The sequence below is a fragment of the Wickerhamiella sorbophila genome, assembly GCF_002251995.1.
Source record: "Wickerhamiella sorbophila strain DS02 chromosome Unknown contig2, whole genome shotgun sequence".
NCBI lineage: Eukaryota > Fungi > Ascomycota > Dipodascomycetes > Dipodascales > Trichomonascaceae > Wickerhamiella > Wickerhamiella sorbophila.
Window position 1 is genome coordinate 1,092,648 of NW_020194005.1, and position 17,275 is coordinate 1,109,922.

Here is a 17,275-nt window from a genome sequence, read left to right on the forward strand (position 1 = left end):
ACTTCAGCTTGCCCTCCGCTGCTCGCTCTGTTTCGCCGCCATACCTCATAGCCCATGAGCAACCATTCCATGCAAGTTCCTGCGCAGATGCTTGAAGAAAAAGACAGAATTTTCGATATTCTTGTAACTGGATCGCTCCGAAATTCATTCTATAATTTGATATACCGTTGAGTATTTGGGATACAAAATATTTTCCACCTTCTTATAAATTTTAAATCTTTTTTTTACAAAATGCTTCTTAGTGGCCTGAAACAGTGTGCATGCACATGCAGTCAGTCGATGCAAGCTAGACTTTTTTCTGGCGGACTTCAAGTATATAAACACCTGCTCGATATCCAGTTTTGCACACAACACACAACTAAAGATGTCTTCTTCCAACAAGCTCGCCCCTTCTACTACCTGTGCGTCTACAAAGACCAACTACCGCCCATCGCGTCTGCGGAGGATCTTGAATGCCATCACGGGTCCCGTTCAGCCTCTTCATCGCGACGTGACATCAGGCTTGGGTCTCACTCCCTACTCTTCTTACAATTCTCGCGCCTTGTGACCGGCACCGGTGTCAACACCATCCAATTAATTTATACACTGTAATATTATATTAACTAATTATTCACTAAGATTTACGTTTAGTTGATGGAAGATCGAGCAGAGTATCGCGGTTGGGTTCGCGAAGCGCTGATTTCGAAAGCATGCCAACGTCGTCTGCCAATGTCACAATGAGACGCTTGTCTGTGCCGAACATAAAGTTGTTAGCCGTCACATTGCTGTCGTACCGTTTGATCAGGTATGGACTCGGGTCGTTTTTGAGCACTTTCGGTAAACTCCAAGTAACAACATAAGGCCCTGTGGATGTAACGATGCTTTGTTCCTCGACACCAAATCCAGAATTAAAATGTGCAGGTGTGAAGCTGATGGGCTCGCGGGTGTTTTGGAACATGTATGCTGTGTTTTCTGGTGAGATCTGTAAACGGCGCGGCTTAGGTTTGGAATCCTTTGGCCACGAGTGTGTATAGCCATTGTTCGTCTCATTCGCAACCTCGATCAGTAGCAAGTATGTCTTGAATGTTGCAAGCACCCATCGACCATTAGCACTAACTGTCAATCCTAATATCTTGTCTCCCATGGAAGGCAATGTCGTCTTTGTACGTTTTCCAATCTTGTCGACAAGTCGAATTTCACCGTTGACGGAACCAACCGCGACATACCCATGCTCAGTGGTAGCGATCGTGGTGAAGGGGCTAACACTTGTGAGCTGCTTTTCCTCGTCAGCGACGACCTTGCTTCCGCTCAAACGGGGATCCATCCTGAACATATTTCGGGACGCAACGCCAAACAGTGTTTTCTCATTTGTAGTCTGAGCATGCTTGCTAACTGGCGCAAAGTCAACAACAGGTCTGCAAAGATCCCACTCATCGACCTTGCCGTACTCAATATCCATATGGAACAACTTCTCCGGATTATCCCGGTCCTGAAGAATCATAGCTCTATCTTCCTCGTGCAACATAACAGAAGATGGAACCAACTTGGTACCGTCAGGAGCCTCCATGTTAGAAATTGTCGTGTAGTACTCCATATCGTCCCCATTCTTGAAGACGCCAACCTTATCTCCCCGCACAACGTACGACCTGTTGATAACGTTTCCAACTTCCAATTGTGAATTCCGATAGAAATTGTGTGTCTGTTTGTCCCCGCGCCATTCCGTGAGAACCTCTAATTCGTCATCATCCTCTTCGTCCACTTCCTCAAAATCCTCTTCGGAACAATGGTCGTCATCGTCAAACATCACCACATCCTCGCTCCGCATTGTTTTGAGCAGGTAGTTATGGTCAACTTCAGAGAGAGTTTTCCACGAAGCTTTGTTCTGGAACTCCCAGGTTGCAATATTGTAAGCTTGTTCAAACGCCGCAAGATCCTCTTCCTCAGCGAATCGAATAAGATAAGACACAGCAGTCTTATTCTCCAACAGCAGGTTGAAGATGAAAGATACCGACTCGTGGCTGAAGACGGGCGTGACAGCGTCCCGGAGATCAACACCAAGAATCGCCGAATCATGGCTACGTACTTCAATCCAGAATTCAAACTTGTCAGTCTCCAAAAGTACAACCTTGACATTGCTCTCTTGAATAACAAATGTGTTCGTAGAAGCGTCGTAGAAATAAAGTGTGCATTCCTTTTCAACAAGACTTTTTCCGTCAGTGAATGGATGAACCACCTGCTTTTCGCTTCCTTTCTGTTCCTCCTTATCCTTGCGCTCCTCGCTTGCATGTAATGGCACTCCAGTGTCAATCACTTCATCGAAATTAAACTCCTCAAGGTCAGCGTTGCTGGCGGGAGGCTTTCCGTACTTTCTTTCATACTGGGCACGTCGAGCAGTAATATCAAACATGTCCAGAATACCTGCTGGTACATTTTTCTCGCAAACGAATTCGAATCGATCCTCATCATCACCGTCGGGATCTCGCCATGAAATAACGGTGGCGCTGTCCCTAGCGGAATACGCAATTTTGAGGAATTCATCAACTAAGAAAAGGCGCTGGTTCTCCAATTCGCATAACTCTGGGTCTTCATCATCAAAAACAGCACCCTCCTCAAAAACTTGATGCGCGACGAGGCGATGTCCTCCATCTGCTTCCATGAGAGAGAGCTCTGCGTCCGGGTAGATGCATTCAAAACTGCTTTTCGGACTATTAGGACCTCTGACCAAGTTCAATGCGCCAGGGATCGAGGCCAATTCCGTTTCAGGCGCACTCTCCGCACCCCAAAACTTTTTGATAAAGTTCATTTTAGAAATGACAAAGACGACTGGATTATTTCCCAGTTTGTTTGATCAGGGTTGGGGCTGTTGTTGGCGCGCAGATAACCTGAGCTATTACATGTGCAGAAATGTCTTTGAGTTTCGGGCCAGCGACTTTGTTTGATTGTCAAGAGTTCTTTATATGTTAACTTTAAACAAATAAAGGCGACAGTGAAATAAAAAAAAAAAAAACAAAAAAGACACGGCACAAAAAGTACTCCGATACAGGGAATTGAACCCTGGCCTTCACGGTGAGAGCGTGATGTCCTAGCCACTAGACTATATCGGATGAGATGTACAGAGGACAGTATTTACCATAGTTGTTCCCAGTTATCAATAGACCATACGGTCGTTCATCCTGTTGTGTATGAGGTTTGAATATGGTACTTGTCTGGTAATGTTTCAATAGGATTTCTACTAGTTCTGAAGACACTTCATGCATGTCCATATCTCTGGAACGTCCTCAAAATCATACCCTGAGCCGGTCTCTTTTTGTTTTTTATACTTAGTGGCCACTCTGAACGAAAGCAGGTGTTTGTGTAGCACTGGGTAATTCAGGACGACTTTTTTCTTCTCTTCTAATTTCTTTGAATTTTGGATGGTGAGAGTCCCTTCACGATGACGGTGCTTGAGCTATGTACCTTACTTACTCGCCGTAGTGGCCATTGCGCCTACACGACACTGGTCCAATAAACACTTGACATATACCATGGTTAAAGATATAACGAAAAAGTATAACGCCTGTTTGGTGAGGGAAATGTCGAGCAAAAACGATAAAAAAAGATTGCTAACTCTGTGGATTGAACACAGGACCTCCAGATCTTCAGTCTGGCGCTCTCCCAACTGAGCTAAGTCAGCTGTTATTGCAATCTGAAAGCGAAATATTATACACTATTCAAAACCGGACCAATACTCATCTGCAACTACTGCTTCTTACAAGTTGAATGTCACATACTGTTTTGATCGTGTACATTTATATACCACCCGAAGGATGCTTGGTGTGAGATTCTGCAACTAAGTTTTCCAGGAGCCAGCTAGTGAATGAGCTTCAGCACTTAGAATTAAAGCCGAGACTAGCTGAAACCACACGATAGGACAAACGATACTACGACACTGAAGTACTTGAACAAACTACCCAAAAAATAGGTAAATACCAACTCTAATGTGCGGTGCAACATACACTCAAGGATCAACAGCGGAAATTTACAACTAATCTAATGCCAAAGGAAAGTAAAAAAAAAGATTGCGTTAGCCCGGAATCGAACCGGGGGCGCATCGATGGCAACGACGCATTTTACCACTAAACCACTAACGCCTCCGTGAGATAAATCACTGGAATTTATCTCTAGTACTTGTAGAAAACTTGAAAAGGCCGCCAAATCTATTGGACACAGCTTGCTCTTAGCCTTGCATAATAAACAAGAGTGCGCGAAATTGACCCATGGAACATGAAATTTTTTAAAAAAATTAGCAAAAACGAAACGCGTCGCAGACACGCTCGAAATAATTGCGTCAGCCCGGAATCGAACCGGGGGCGCATCGATGGCAACGACGCATTTTACCACTAAACCACTGACGCTTATTGCTGAGCTTTTAGCACCACTACAGGGCCATTGTTAACTTAGAGGGCAAGGGTGCTATGCTATCTGGTAGAAACTGAGAGTAAGTAAGCAAGGGGCGGAATTTCCGTAACGTGTGGTTTTGTAGTGTAGTCGGTTATCACTTTGGATTCTGATTCCAACAACCCCGGTTCGAATCCGGGCAAGACCTGTTTTTTGCGCTTTTTTAGTGAGATTTTGTTAATTGTTCCTTTGATTTCAAATTACACTAAAATCTTAAATATTGGGCATTTTATTTAGGTCAGGCTAGTTATGTGTCTCAAAGTAGGCCTTCCGTGAGGACAGTTCCAAGGCCGGTTTAACGTCCCTAGGTTGGACACCACACGCGCCATTGTGCTAAAACTGAGGGATTTGCCGATCATGATTGAAGACCTGCAAGCTCTCATAGCTATCATAGCACGCAGAGAGCTGCATTTGATAGACTTATCGCTCGGGTTTTCCTGTATTTTGCAGATGAGATCATGAACATCCTTTTCCCCAAAAACCCAGTTCTTGGAATATGGCAGCGCCGTCAGCTGACACTGTTTACCCAGAGGTGCATCAGGCACAATAGAAATACTGAATCCGTTGTTTTCGAATATGTTCAAATGGTTGATTACAGTGAGCTCTTCTACCGGTGATAGCTCCAAGGGTCGGGGCTGGACTAAGGGCTGGCAGTTCATCTGGAGCTCGCTTTGCAACCTCTCAAAATTGAAGATTTCATCGCTTGCATGCTGGTCAATTACAAACAAATCGTTTTGACCGTGGCTGTCGGATTTGACCACCAGTATAAACCCCTTGTTGAACTGTCCCACAACTCGCATTTTTGCAAAATCCTCTTTACGCACCGTGAGATTGAGTCTTTCTTCGGCTGCGCTTTCCTCAATAGAGTGATTTAAAATCTCGTTCTTTTCATGCGGCTTTAGCAAGTCATATGATGATTGAACATCGTCGATACTTGTCGTCAACAGGACATGAGTATTCAAAGTTTTGCCAAACTGAGAGCCGCTGCTTTTTGGTGGCTCGTTTGCGACATTAAGACTCTCCAGGACGTCGAGCTCTTTAGGTTGTTTGGGCGGGGGGGAAATATGTGCTTGGTCTGTTGTTTTCGGGGTCGTGCGACGCTCTTCCTTTGCAGGCAGCTCATTTGTAACAGCTTTGGGGGTAACTTGAGCAGATGTATTCTGAGCGATAGGTGTATCTGGAACTGATCCAGCATGGTCGCTTGAAACATTTTCGGATCGGGTTTGAGCAGATGTGCTTTGGGCGAGAGGTGTATTTGGAACGTGCCCAGCCTGGTCGAAAATACGGTCTAGAGCATCTGAGGTCTCTGGTACTACAGTGTGGTCTTTGCGTCTTGACGAGAGAATAGGAGCTGGGTTACTTGGTGAAGCGGATCTTTTTCTTGCATTAAATGGGGTCGGTGCTGAGGGCTTTGGAGCTGGGTTACTAGCGAGCTCGAATGAGCGGGCCTGTGGGAGTTCGGCAGCGGAAATAAAGCCAGTGAGCGCCATATCTGGAGCAGCAGAGCGCCGAGACCTGGTAGATAGCCTATCGGTCCGAATATGGATCTCGGTTTCAGGTTCGCCCCGAGCAGTTTCAGATCCAGCACTCGCGAATCGTTCGAGTTCCAGCGTGGTTTTGGGCCGTTTTGGCATTGGTCGTGACGAGCGGGGAACGTTATGGCCCGAGCTATCAAAAAACTCCCCTAGTGATATTTGCAAGTTTTCCAAAATCGCAGATTCATCATGTAACAGCAGAGTTCGCTTATCGGCAGACAAGTTGACATCGAACGTATGAGGATCAAGCCTCAAGTTAAGAACGAAAAATGGATACTCTGTTGAATTGGACAACTGATACGCTGCATTGATAGTTTTCTGGACCTTTGGAAGCGTGGCTGGCCGTGAGTTCACGTATAAAAGTTGACGGTCGGTGCCAGACCGGCCTTTTCCAAACACAGGCTCGGAAATGTAGCCCTCTAAATCAAACACACGAGTTTTTAAGTTGACTGGAACCAACCCTTTCAGTGCAGAGATTCCAAACACTGCAGCAATACGTTTGTCCATCGTTTCGCCCTGCGACTGAATGGCGGCAATTTTACGGCCCTTGGTATTGTTCTCGACCTGTAGTTTTATAGGACACACCAAAGCATAAGCTTGAATTAGATTGACCATTTTTGTGTACTCGTTTTTGTAGTGTCGTTCAAAGTCCTTTCGCCGCACTGGAGCGGTTCTGAACAGATCGGTGATTTTGACCGTGGTGCCTTTAGGACTGGGCGAAACTCTCTTTTCTAGAATGCCGCCGTCCTCATTAAATATAAGTGTGTGCCCGCTTTTGGCGGGTTGCGTGTTTGTGGTTATTTCGACGCGTGCCATCGCGCAGAGCGAACCGAGAGCTTCCCCGCGGAACCCCAGCGTCTCAATGGAGTCAAGGTCTTCAAAGCTTTTGAGCTTCGACGTCGTGTATTTTCGAGCGACCAATTCGAAATCCTGTTCGTCGATTCCGGAGCCATTGTCGGTGACTGAAAACCCGTCGAGCCCGTAGTTGTCCAGCTGGATGGAAATGCTGGAGGCCCCGCTATCGATGGAGTTCTCCACGAGCTCTTTGACGGCCATTGCCAAAGTGACCACGACCTTTCCGGCCGTAATCTGGTCAATAGACCTCTGATCGATCGCGGTGATCATACTCGCGAAATCAGTCTGTGGTTATCTAATATGTATGAATGTGGAGCAAGCGTTTGAGTCGCTAAATGAGTTCCTTATAGCTCTTATACACACTATTTTGTATGTGGAGAACGTATACCCCAGTCACACGTTTAATTTGGTCCGGCAGTACGATGTGGCGGTCCACCAGAACGGGCACCCGGGAGTGCGGGAATGGGTGGAGCACAGCGCCACTGTTTTAACCGACACGGTACGATCTACACCAACACAAAGTATATCGTTTGTAATTTCACAACTGCAGCCTGTGTCAAAGTATGTGCTGGACACGAGCAGACTCCCCCGATCTGGAGAAATCAGCCTTGATTCAGCCAGGCTTTTTGCAGAATACAAGGCGTGTTTGACGGCCATGTTGTCGGTTGACCGGGCCTCTGGACCTAGCACTATAAACATTGCCATCAATGCGGAGCCCACAGAAAAGCTGTTTGCTCCCGAAAGCGCGTATATCGTAGCAGACTCCCATGCAGCCAGCCAGTGGCCGACCACTGCGGCGGGCATTGAACCGATTCGGTTTATTGACGGGGGCCAATTTTGTATTGACGTATGGCGACAAGCCCAATAAGATGACTATAACTTACAGACCTAATCAAGGCCGAGGAAATGCTTGGCGTTCTCGTAAACCAGGTACGAAATGGAAACCGAAGGAGCGACTTTGGCCAGGTTGGGTCCGAGCCCGCGGAAAAACCCGCGCCAACCGTCGCGACGGAATGTTTGAGTACAACAGTCACCAAAGCCTTTATATATATAGGGGTGGGCTGGAGTACCTTGGGTCTGGATGCGCGTCCGTACCAAGTTGATGGGGTAGACTGCTGAGGCACCTATACTACCGGAGATAGCGCCCATTGTGAGCACAGCCATGTTACTCATTTGAACATCTGAGGGATCGATATGGGCACTGTGAGACTGTCTTTTGATGTATGTGGATTTGAGCACCGAGAAAATGCCCAGGTCCAGGGCGGCAAACGGGAAAATACCCAGCACGCCGACAGTTATACCGCGGTAAAAGGTATGCAAGCCATTAGCTGCCCACATTTCGTGCAATGTGGATGCAAGTACGCTCCTGCCGGGGCCAATGGGCTTGGCGCACTGTACACGAAACTTCAAGGTATCGATCGGGTAGACACATAGCTGGGCGACCATGCCACCCAGACCACCGGCCACGAAGGTGGAGATGCGGGAGATATCTGCCGGGTCCTCGACGCCCTCCAGATGGGCGAAGCAGCGTTTTGCCATTTCGAAGCCGCCGAATTTGACAGCGGACTCTGGTAGCACCTTCATGATATTAAGGCCATTGCCGACAAAAAAGCCGCGGAGCCCGCCGCGGGCGTAGATGGCTTTGATTGCCTGCATTGTGGTCATAGGCACGGCTGCGGATTGGGCAATAAGGTACACTTTGATGCGGTCGAAAGGTGCGGTGCACGTTCGGCTCACCACACCGGCGACACCGCCGGCCCAGAAGTAGCCGAGGCCATGCTGGGACTCAGCGGCCAACGTCACGTCAGAGTCGGACGAGAACTCGAGGTCGTCGACGAAAAAGGCGTAGGCGTCTCTGAACAAAGTGGGGTCGTTGGCTCGGCGGGGCACCAGCATGAGCTGGTGTCTGAAGTCGTCGAAAGAGACGTAGCCGTCGCCGTCGCGATCCAGCGCGCGATAAAGAAGAGTGACTTGGCTATCGTCGTACTGGACGTGGTGCTTGTCGAAATACGCAAGGAGTTCGTCGAGCTGGATGCCCTCCTTCGACCGTTTTGGAATAGACCTGAAGACTCTGTCGAGCTCGGATGTGCGCACCCGCAAAAATTCGCTGAGCTGGCCCAGCGTCACGCCCCGCTCGTCCTCCCGGTTCTGTGCAGGGTGAGTGTCTTCGTCGATAGCACTGATTAGGCGGTCAGCGACCTTGTCGGCGTTAGCAAATGGATAGTAGCAGTCGCGATATAATAGGGCAAGAACGGGTCGGTCCAGATACTCGGCGCTATCAAGCTCGCCTTTCTCCGACCGCAGTTTTCGCAGCCTCTTCAACACCTCGGGTGCCCCCATATTTGGAGTCTGGGGTGACGAGAGAGTATGGGGTTCTTTTAATTTTTGTCAGCGAGCTTTCTAGCTGGCCATTACGTGAGCGAGCGTACCCAGCTGATTACAATGATGTCGTCGTTTCGGCAGATTGATGTGGACCGATTGGATCCTGAGTCGGTGGTTAACCAGATTCCCGAGGTCGCGCCGAGCGGAGTCGAGCTTGGCGACGTGCAGGCGCTAGAGTCCCAGGTCAAGCAGCTGCTGCAATCGGGCAAGGGCGCTGAAGCGCTCGCCGCCGCGCTTGCTCGGCCCCCCTACGGAAGCAGCGAGCAAGTCAAGGATGCTCAGCTCAAGGTTGTCACGTCGGTTCTTACGACGGTGCGGGCGAGCGAGATCCCTACAATTGTCGAGAGCCTAGACACCACCTCTCGGGTGGTGCTTGTAAAATACCTCTATAAGGCCATGGGGGTGCCGTCTGGCCAGGCAAACGGCAGTGTACTGCTGAGCTGGCTCGAGCGTGCCGTTGAGTTCGGCGGCCAGGTTGCTATTGTGCGGCACATTACCGACCGCCGCACAGTTTAGGTATTTAAAAGTAGATTACAACAACTAAGAACGCTATTTCCATACGTCTGCGATCGCTTCGGCCAGCCGGCGGTCGGTTTCGGCGTAAATCCGCCGGGTAATGCTGTCAGTGGATTGGACTGGTTCCGGTGGAGGCGCTCGCAGTTGGCGGGCCGTGCTGGCGTACCGCAGGATCTGCATGCCTGATTTGGCGTTGGCGGTGGGGTCGATTGTGACAAGCATACTGGTTTTGACGCCATGACGAACGCCGCCAAGCAGTATCTGCGTCAATTTCGATCCCCGCATGGGGGAGCTACCCTGCTGGAGCTGTTGAAGGCCGTGGCCGAGCATCATGAGGCTCTTGTTGATTTCACCGGCCTCGACGCGCTGAGCGCCGACGGATCCGGCTTCATTGACCCGCTCGCTTCCCGCCAAATCGGCAATTGTGAGCGTAGCACCGCCTGTTTGTAAGATAATGAAGCAATGCGATCTGCTGGAGGCGTGGTTCATGTTTGTTGCCTGCACCGCTCGTGCCCCATACCCTCGTGCCAGCACGTCTTCAGCGGCCGTGACAGTCAAAACCGGCACTTTTAGAGCGTCAATTTCGCCATTCGCCCGCAGCGGCAGCGGCCTACGATTAGAAGCGTCCAGCAGGTCGTAGAGACGATCGTTATAGATTTCCGTCATGGCCAGGGTGACCGGCCCGATTTTAAGCAATGCCTCAAGCGCTCGGTACACGACCCCTCGCTCGTTTCTCGTGCCTTGCACTGTGTATGTTTTGCCCGACCCCGTGGCTCCTAGCGTGAAAAACGCAGCGTTGTGGCCGGCTTTGACCTCGCCGACCAGCGGCGCCACGCATTGCTCGTACACGTCGGCCTGCGACGCATTCTCAAACACAGCCGCAAACTGGTGCTCCTCGTTCCCCTTCCGCACAGTCGTCGGCCCCGAAACAACCAGCCACGGCGTCTGGACCCCGCGCCCAGGCCGCATCCGCAGGTAAATAGGAAGCATGTTTACAAAGCGGTTTGGGCACTGCGAATTTTTTGTCAGCATGAAGCGCCAACTATCTGATTCGGAGGAGTCTCCAATCAAGCGGGCAGCAGGAGAGATTGCGAGGCAACCCGAAGCGAAGAATGGGAGCGGAGGGCTGAAGGCTCCTGGGGCGACGACCAGCGGGACGCTTTTTGGCAATTTTGGCACGTTTTCGTTTGATTCGATCAAGCCGAAAGCGGATGTGTTTGGAGAGAAATCCAGCGACAATCCTTGGGCAGAACCGGCGCCGGCGCTTGGGGACGACACCAAGAAGGACAAGTATGCACAGGTTGAGCTCAAACAGCAGACGGTGCAGACTGGCGAGGAGAATGAGTCCACGCTGTTCACGAGTCGAGCGCGGCTGTATGCGCTCAGTTTCGCGGACACGGCTGCGGGATGGAAGGAACGCGGTGTGGGCGTACTGAAGGTTAATGTCGACGATTCGAATCGGGCGCGGATTGTGATGCGGTCGGAGGGACTGCTCCGGGTGGTTCTGAATATGCCGTTGGCCAAAAATACACAAATAAACAAGGGGTTTAAGAGTTCGCTGGTTACGGAGAAGTTTGTGCAAATTGTAGGCATTGAGACAGATGTTCCTCACAAGTATGCGTTGAAGCTGCCGTCCAAGGAGTTGGCGACTGAGCTTTTTGAGATTTTGGATGCACGGCCGGAGACTGTGACTGAGAGGGCAAGTTCTGAGAGTACTGGCCACGAAGAGGCTGCTCAAGAGGCGACGTCTCAGGATGCAGCGGCCGGGGCAGTGGATGAGTATGCCGTTGGAGCAGAAGGGTCCTTGGTTGGGCGTGAAGAGCAGGGCAGTGAAGACTCTGTTAAAGCGGGAGACCAGGAAGCCAGCGAGGTCAGCGAGGCCAGCGAGGCCAGCGAGGCCAGCAAGGCTAGTGAGGAAGCCAACGAGGAGGCCAACGATCAAGCCAACCAAGCCAACCAAGCCAGCGACCAAACCAACGAACAAGCTAAAGAGGCCGACAATGCCGCGAATAAAACTAATAAAAGCAAATCGCTCGAGTCGCACGAATCAGAGCCAGAAAAAGCCGACTCAACACTTGAAAATCAATGAGACAACAGTGCTACCCTTGGCCCCCCCAAACGTAAACGTAGGATACTCTAGCGTTTCATAAGACCTGTTAATTAATTTCGCAAGCTCCGCCTCGGTAAAGTTGCAAGAAGTGATCAGCAGAATCCCGCCCGGCTTGACCAGCGGAAGCACTCTCTCAGCATACAGCTGGGGCCCCGTTTTGTCGTCAGAACTGACGCTCAGGGCAATCGCGTCCAGGGTTCCCTTGTCCAGCACAATATCGAACCGGCGATCGGTCCATGCACTCGACTTGAGGAAATCGACCTGCTGAAATTCAACGTCGTACCCCTCAGCATCTGCCACCTGCTGAGCCAGCTCAACAGAAGTCGCAACATAGTCGATACCCAAAAACTTGCCCTCGACGTCCTCGTCCCGCAATCCAAACAGCAGGCGGCCGTTGCCTGTGCCCAGATCAAGCACCTCGACGTCTTGTCCGGCAAACGTATCGGCAACGTACCGCACGATCTGGTCCTGGGCGCCCGAGTCGTCGAACCAGCACTCGCCCGTGTCGCTGGGGTTCTCCTGAAAGTTCCGGATTTCGACTTTGTAAAAGTCCTGCCAGTAGTCTTTCGTCCCTAGCTTGGATGGCTTCAAATCCATGGTTGAAAATTAACCTTTCCCCGCTTACCTTATCATTATCTTCGGTCTTGAGTCTCCAATGAATCAGCATCGTTAACCTCGTCGATAGGCGACCCTTACGCCCGAATTGCAGGTGGGCTGCGGCAGCCATGAGGTGGAGAGCGCGCGCACAGGCCATACGGTACTGCGTGCTTAAGCGGCCTTTCTGTGGTTCCTCCAAACCCGAGCACGCGCCCAAAGCAAGCCCGTATCGGACGGTAATCACCGATGGTTACCCACCCGCAGAGAAACCCACACTAGTGGGCATGCAGCTGAGGCGACAGTACAGAAGCGGCCGTGGGGCAAGAATTTGAACATGATTGGGCTCAAAATAAAAACCCGAGTTTGGACCGGAAAGCCAGACGTCCCTAGCCCCCCGCCGGGTCGCGTTTCGTTTCCCCTCGCCATCGAGACGGTCTGCAGGCCAGGGTGACATGCGTCAAGGTTAGGGTCTGATTAACTACCATTTTTTTCCATTAAATAATGTAAGATAACGTCTGCCCCCTCAATCCCGACCGGCTTCCCCACACAAGTCCAACATTAGTGCGTTCTGCGTATGTTAGACATAGTGCAAGCCGCATCGAAAGAGCGTTCGGCTCCCGGAGAAAAGCCTCCGGAAGTGGTCGCAATAGAGGATGTCTCGCCCAAGTCGTCTGACGTCCTGCAACCAAAAGCCAATGCTCTCGGGTACGATACTGGCGAAGACATGACGTTTCCCAAAGAAGGGATCCGGGCGTGGCTCGTGGTGTTGGGTTCCTGGTGTGGCATGATTGCAACCTTTGGCATTGCCAACACCACAGGTGTGCTCCAGGAGTACCTAGTCAAGCACACCCTCTCTCAGTATTCCGAGTCCGACGTATCGTGGATCTTTTCCATTTGGCTATTCATCATGTTTGTTGGCAGCATTCAGGTCGGGCCGCTGTTTGATACATTTGGTGCTCGGGCCTTGTTGATCCCCGGTGGGGTTTGCCAGGTCCTATCGGTGTTTTTTCTGGCTTGGTCCAAGGAATACTACCAATTTATTCTGGGATTCAGTGTCTTGGGCGGCCTTGGCTCCACAATGATCTTCAATCCCTGTATCACAGTGATTGCCCATTGGTTCTGGAAACGTCGCGCTTTTGCTACTGGCATTGCGGCGTCGGGCGGTGCGATCGGAGGCATCATGTTTTCGCTCAGCCTCAGTAAACTGCTGGAAACAACTAGCTACGCATGGAGTATTCGCGTCATGGGATTTGTTGTCCTATTTTTGTGTGCAGTCTGTGCTACGTTGGTTGATTCAAGAGGCCAGAAAAAAAAGGCTTTTACCAACGCTGTTATTGACTTTAAGGCATTGAAGGATTGGGAGTTCCTCACCCTCACGTTCGCCGTATTCCTGGTAGAATGGGGCGTGTTTATACCTATCAACTATATCGCGTCGTACTGCGTTTCTCGCGGACTGACCACGACATATTCCAACCAGGTGCTGGCCTACCTGAACGTTGGTTCGGTCTTTGGACGAGCTTGTCCTGGATATTTTGCCGATAAATGGGGGGCATTCAATGTGATGATCACCACATCCTTCATCTGCGGCGTTTTGTGCCTGGCTGTCTGGCTTCCTGCTGGATCAACCAAGGCTGGAGTCACAGCTTTTGCAGTACTCTTTGGATTCTGGTCAGGATCCACCATTTCCCTCACACCTGTGTGTGTGGCACGGTTATCTCCTACCAAGGACTACGGTAGGAGGTACGGTACATGTTACTTTTTCTCCAGTTTTGCTGCCCTAACCGGGTTGCCTATTGCCGGCTCTTTAACAGACCACCATTTCTTGGGACTCATTCTGTTTGCCGGTTTAATTTATTTGCTCGGGTCTCTTTTCTTTTTGATATCCCGTTTGTTTGCCGTTGGTAAACAGCCAATTTTCTAGATAAATCATTTAGTATTCTCAAATTCTGCTTTAGTCGAATAGACTAGCATCGCTTGTTCTTTGTGGTTTCGAGGTGGACTTGCGAACGACGGTTTCTGCGGAGTTCTCGAGGTTCTTGAAGTTCGCGAGGTTCTTGGGGAGTGAACGCTGCATCCGCCGAATCCCGCCGTCAATTGGCACAAGCCCGTCACATCTCCCCCAAGCCAATGCATTCGAAACAGCAATTAGCTGATTACTAGATTTAGCCTGTGTGACTGCAACAGCTCATTATCAAGAGGCATCCGTAGGCAGTCTTGTGCTCAACCTGCAGTTGAGCTGCAGCATCAATGAGAGCTGGAACAAAACCGCCCAGTGAAAATTATGGAGACAGGTTTTCTCCAAGGGTACAACTACACTTCTGAAGCAATTCCGTATTCGCCGACGACCGCAACCGATCATCGCACGCCCGCTGCAAAACCCTCACCTGTCAACATGCATTTTGGGGGAGAACAAACAAAAGGGCTCGGGCTCGAAAATTTTTACACACCTGCAATCAAAACAAAAACCAAATATCGCATGCAAAAAATGGGCCCTTCTGACTGTTTCCTTGTTCTGGATCTGTCCTTCCCTCCATTGACTCTTGCTGCACCAGAACGTGTCATGCGTCAAGGTTAGGGCATAATTAAACAGTTTTTTTGCAATAGATAAATGTCATACAGCGCTAGTGGTCCCTCAGTGCATGCCAGAAGTAGTGAAAGCCCCCCCAAATGATGGGTCATTCTGTGAGAAAAAGCCAACCCAGGTGGTCGCAATAGAAGATGACTCGCCCCAGTCGTCTGATATCCTGCAACCTCGAGCCAACGCCCTCGGGTACGATACCGGCGAAGACATGACGTTTCCCAAAGAAGGGTTGCGGGCATGGCTTGTGGTGTTGGGTTCCTGGTGTGGCATGATTGCAACCTTTGGTATCTCTAGCTCAATGGGTGTGCTCCAGGAGTATCTGGCAAAGAACATCCTCACTGACTACTCTGAATCCGACGTCTCGTGGATCTTCTCCGTTTGGCTATTCGTGATGTTTGTTGGTGGCATCCAGATTGGACCGTTGTTTGATACATATGGGGCTCGCGTTCTGTTGATTGCCGGTAGCATCTGTCACGTGCTATCGCTCTTTTTCCTTGCTTGGTCTAAAGAGTACTACCAGTTTATTTTGGGATTCAGTGTTCTGGGCGGTATCGGATCTACAATGATCTTTAATCCCTGTACCACGGTAATTGCCCATTGGTTCTGGAAACGTCGTGCTTTTGCTACCGGAATCGCAACGTCGGGCGGTGCTATTGGCGGCATCATGTTTTCACTCAGCCTCAGTAAACTGTTAGAAACAACCAGTTATGCATGGAGTGTTCGCGTGATCGCATTCGTTGTACTATTCTTGTGTGTCATTTGTGTGGTGTCGGTCGACTCAAGAGGCCAGAAAACAAAGGCTTTCTCAAACGCTCTGATGGACTTCAAAGCATTGAAAAATTGGGAATTTCTAACCCTTGTTTTCGCCATATTTATGGTAGAGTGGGGTGTGTTTGTACCAATGAACTACCTTGCGTCGTACTGCGTTTCTCGCGGACTGACCACGACATATTCCAACCAGGTGCTGGCCTACCTGAACGTTGGTTCGGTCTTTGGGCGAGCTTGTCCAGGGTACTTTGCCGATAAATGGGGGGCATTCAATATCATGACCACCACATCATTTATCTGCGGCATTTTATGCTTGGCTGTATGGCTTCCTGCTGGCTCAACCAAGGCTGGAGTCACTGCTTTTGCAGTACTCTTCGGCTTCTGGTCAGGATCCACCATTTCCCTCACGCCTGTGTGTGTATCACGGTTATCTCCCACCAAGGACTACGGTAGAAGGTACGGTACATGTTACTTTTTCTCCAGTATTGCTGCCCTGACTGGAATGCCTATTGCGGGCTCTCTAACAGACCACCATTATTTGGGCCTCATTCTGTTTGCCGGTTTAGTTTATCTGCTGGGGGCTTTTCTCTTTTTGACATCCCGCACGCTTGCGGTTGGTAAACAGCAAATTTTCTAGCTAAATAAGTTAGTATTTCCTCAAAACCCTGCCTTGTTCGGTTCGAATAGGGCCTCGGCGTTCTCTGAAATCTCTTGGATCTCTCCTTTGATCTCGTAGAGGTTCCCGCGAGAGTTGGTTTCGTGGGGGGTAGTCTCGAGGATGATCTCGAGGGTGATCTCGAGGATGATCTCGAGAGTAATCACGCGGGGGATAGTCGCGGGAACGCGGATCTTTTCTGCGAGGTTCCCGGGGAGGTGGACGCTGCTTTCGCCGACTCTCTTCCAACATTTGCTTGGCATAGTCGCGCCCACCACGCCCACCACCAAGTCGACGAGGTTTCCAAGATGATTGTGTGCGCCCGCGCTCGAAATCAGTAATTATACGGCGGCCCTTGAGCAGGACGCCCATGGCTTCTCTTTTAGCCCGCTGTACATCGCTTTCCTGCTGGAATACGACAAAGGCGTAGCCACGACTTTGATCCTTGTGGTCACGAACTACTCTAACTCGTTCAATCGGTCCGTATTTCGCGAATTCCCGGTCAAGATCGGTCTCATCAATAGTGTATCGAAGTCTGCCAACAAACAGGGTCGAAAAAGGGTCACCTTTCACTAGCGGGTCTACTTTGGGGTTCCAATTTGCAGCTGAATCCGCCAATTTGGCTTTATTTTCTTGTTGTTTCGCCAAAAGTGCCTCTTTCTTCTCTTGCAACCGAGTTTTCGTCACTGGCGGCTGCTCTGCACTCTGTGCTTCCCTGAAAGCCGCGAGATATTCAGATACGCCCGATATCTGTTTCGTACATCGCTTTTCAAGAGGATAATCCACTGGCTCCCTGTATAATGGCGCTTTCGTCTTGAATAACGACTTGAGATGGCCGGGGAGCATATGACAAATTAGGG

General features: G+C 50.1%; 11 protein-coding genes across 11 annotated transcripts; 5 read left to right on the forward strand and 6 right to left on the reverse strand.

The window, feature by feature from the left end:
- Positions 1-613: 613 nt before the first annotated feature.
- On the reverse strand, positions 614-2,782 carry B9G98_03889 (Vacuolar import and degradation protein 27; the record flags this gene model as incomplete). The annotated part of the gene is made up of 1 exon (XM_024810446.1): positions 614-2,782. The coding sequence occupies one exon, from the start codon at positions 2,780-2,782 to the stop codon at positions 614-616; it is 2,169 nt and encodes a 722-aa protein (XP_024666214.1).
- Positions 2,783-4,649: 1,867 nt separating this feature from the next.
- B9G98_03890 (DNA mismatch repair protein pms1) lies at positions 4,650-7,076 on the reverse strand (the record flags this gene model as incomplete). The annotated part of the gene is made up of 1 exon (XM_024810447.1): positions 4,650-7,076. The coding sequence occupies one exon, from the start codon at positions 7,074-7,076 to the stop codon at positions 4,650-4,652; it is 2,427 nt and encodes an 808-aa protein (XP_024666215.1).
- A 34-nt stretch (positions 7,077-7,110) lies between these two features.
- Positions 7,111-7,674, forward strand: B9G98_03891 (Mitotic spindle assembly checkpoint protein MAD2B; the record flags this gene model as incomplete). The annotated part of the gene is made up of 1 exon (XM_024810448.1): positions 7,111-7,674. The coding sequence occupies one exon, from the start codon at positions 7,111-7,113 to the stop codon at positions 7,672-7,674; it is 564 nt and encodes a 187-aa protein (XP_024666216.1).
- Positions 7,675-7,694: 20 nt separating this feature from the next.
- Positions 7,695-9,146, reverse strand: B9G98_03892 (Calcium-binding mitochondrial carrier SAL1; the record flags this gene model as incomplete). Its single annotated transcript, XM_024810449.1, has 1 exon — positions 7,695-9,146. The coding sequence occupies one exon, from the start codon at positions 9,144-9,146 to the stop codon at positions 7,695-7,697; it is 1,452 nt and encodes a 483-aa protein (XP_024666217.1).
- A 105-nt stretch (positions 9,147-9,251) lies between these two features.
- B9G98_03893 (Actin-related protein 2/3 complex subunit 5) lies at positions 9,252-9,704 on the forward strand (the record flags this gene model as incomplete). Its single annotated transcript, XM_024810450.1, has 1 exon — positions 9,252-9,704. The coding sequence occupies one exon, from the start codon at positions 9,252-9,254 to the stop codon at positions 9,702-9,704; it is 453 nt and encodes a 150-aa protein (XP_024666218.1).
- Positions 9,705-9,737: 33 nt separating this feature from the next.
- On the reverse strand, positions 9,738-10,673 carry B9G98_03894 (Osmotic avoidance abnormal protein 3; the record flags this gene model as incomplete). The annotated part of the gene is made up of 1 exon (XM_024810451.1): positions 9,738-10,673. The coding sequence occupies one exon, from the start codon at positions 10,671-10,673 to the stop codon at positions 9,738-9,740; it is 936 nt and encodes a 311-aa protein (XP_024666219.1).
- A 61-nt stretch (positions 10,674-10,734) lies between these two features.
- On the forward strand, positions 10,735-11,793 carry B9G98_03895 (Ran-specific GTPase-activating protein 2; the record flags this gene model as incomplete). Its single annotated transcript, XM_024810452.1, has 1 exon — positions 10,735-11,793. The coding sequence occupies one exon, from the start codon at positions 10,735-10,737 to the stop codon at positions 11,791-11,793; it is 1,059 nt and encodes a 352-aa protein (XP_024666220.1).
- Positions 11,794-11,864: 71 nt separating this feature from the next.
- On the reverse strand, positions 11,865-12,411 carry B9G98_03896 (Protein-lysine N-methyltransferase EFM4; the record flags this gene model as incomplete). Its single annotated transcript, XM_024810453.1, has 2 exons — positions 11,865-11,877; positions 11,957-12,411. 2 exons carry the CDS (start codon positions 12,409-12,411, stop codon positions 11,865-11,867), a joined length of 468 nt encoding a protein of 155 aa, XP_024666221.1.
- A 574-nt stretch (positions 12,412-12,985) lies between these two features.
- On the forward strand, positions 12,986-14,332 carry B9G98_03897 (putative transporter MCH4; the record flags this gene model as incomplete). Its single annotated transcript, XM_024810454.1, has 1 exon — positions 12,986-14,332. The coding sequence occupies one exon, from the start codon at positions 12,986-12,988 to the stop codon at positions 14,330-14,332; it is 1,347 nt and encodes a 448-aa protein (XP_024666222.1).
- A 718-nt stretch (positions 14,333-15,050) lies between these two features.
- B9G98_03898 (putative transporter MCH4) lies at positions 15,051-16,397 on the forward strand (the record flags this gene model as incomplete). The annotated part of the gene is made up of 1 exon (XM_024810455.1): positions 15,051-16,397. The coding sequence occupies one exon, from the start codon at positions 15,051-15,053 to the stop codon at positions 16,395-16,397; it is 1,347 nt and encodes a 448-aa protein (XP_024666223.1).
- A 9-nt stretch (positions 16,398-16,406) lies between these two features.
- B9G98_03899 (U1 small nuclear ribonucleoprotein) lies at positions 16,407-17,261 on the reverse strand (the record flags this gene model as incomplete). Its single annotated transcript, XM_024810456.1, has 1 exon — positions 16,407-17,261. The coding sequence occupies one exon, from the start codon at positions 17,259-17,261 to the stop codon at positions 16,407-16,409; it is 855 nt and encodes a 284-aa protein (XP_024666224.1).
- Positions 17,262-17,275: the final 14 nt, after the last annotated feature.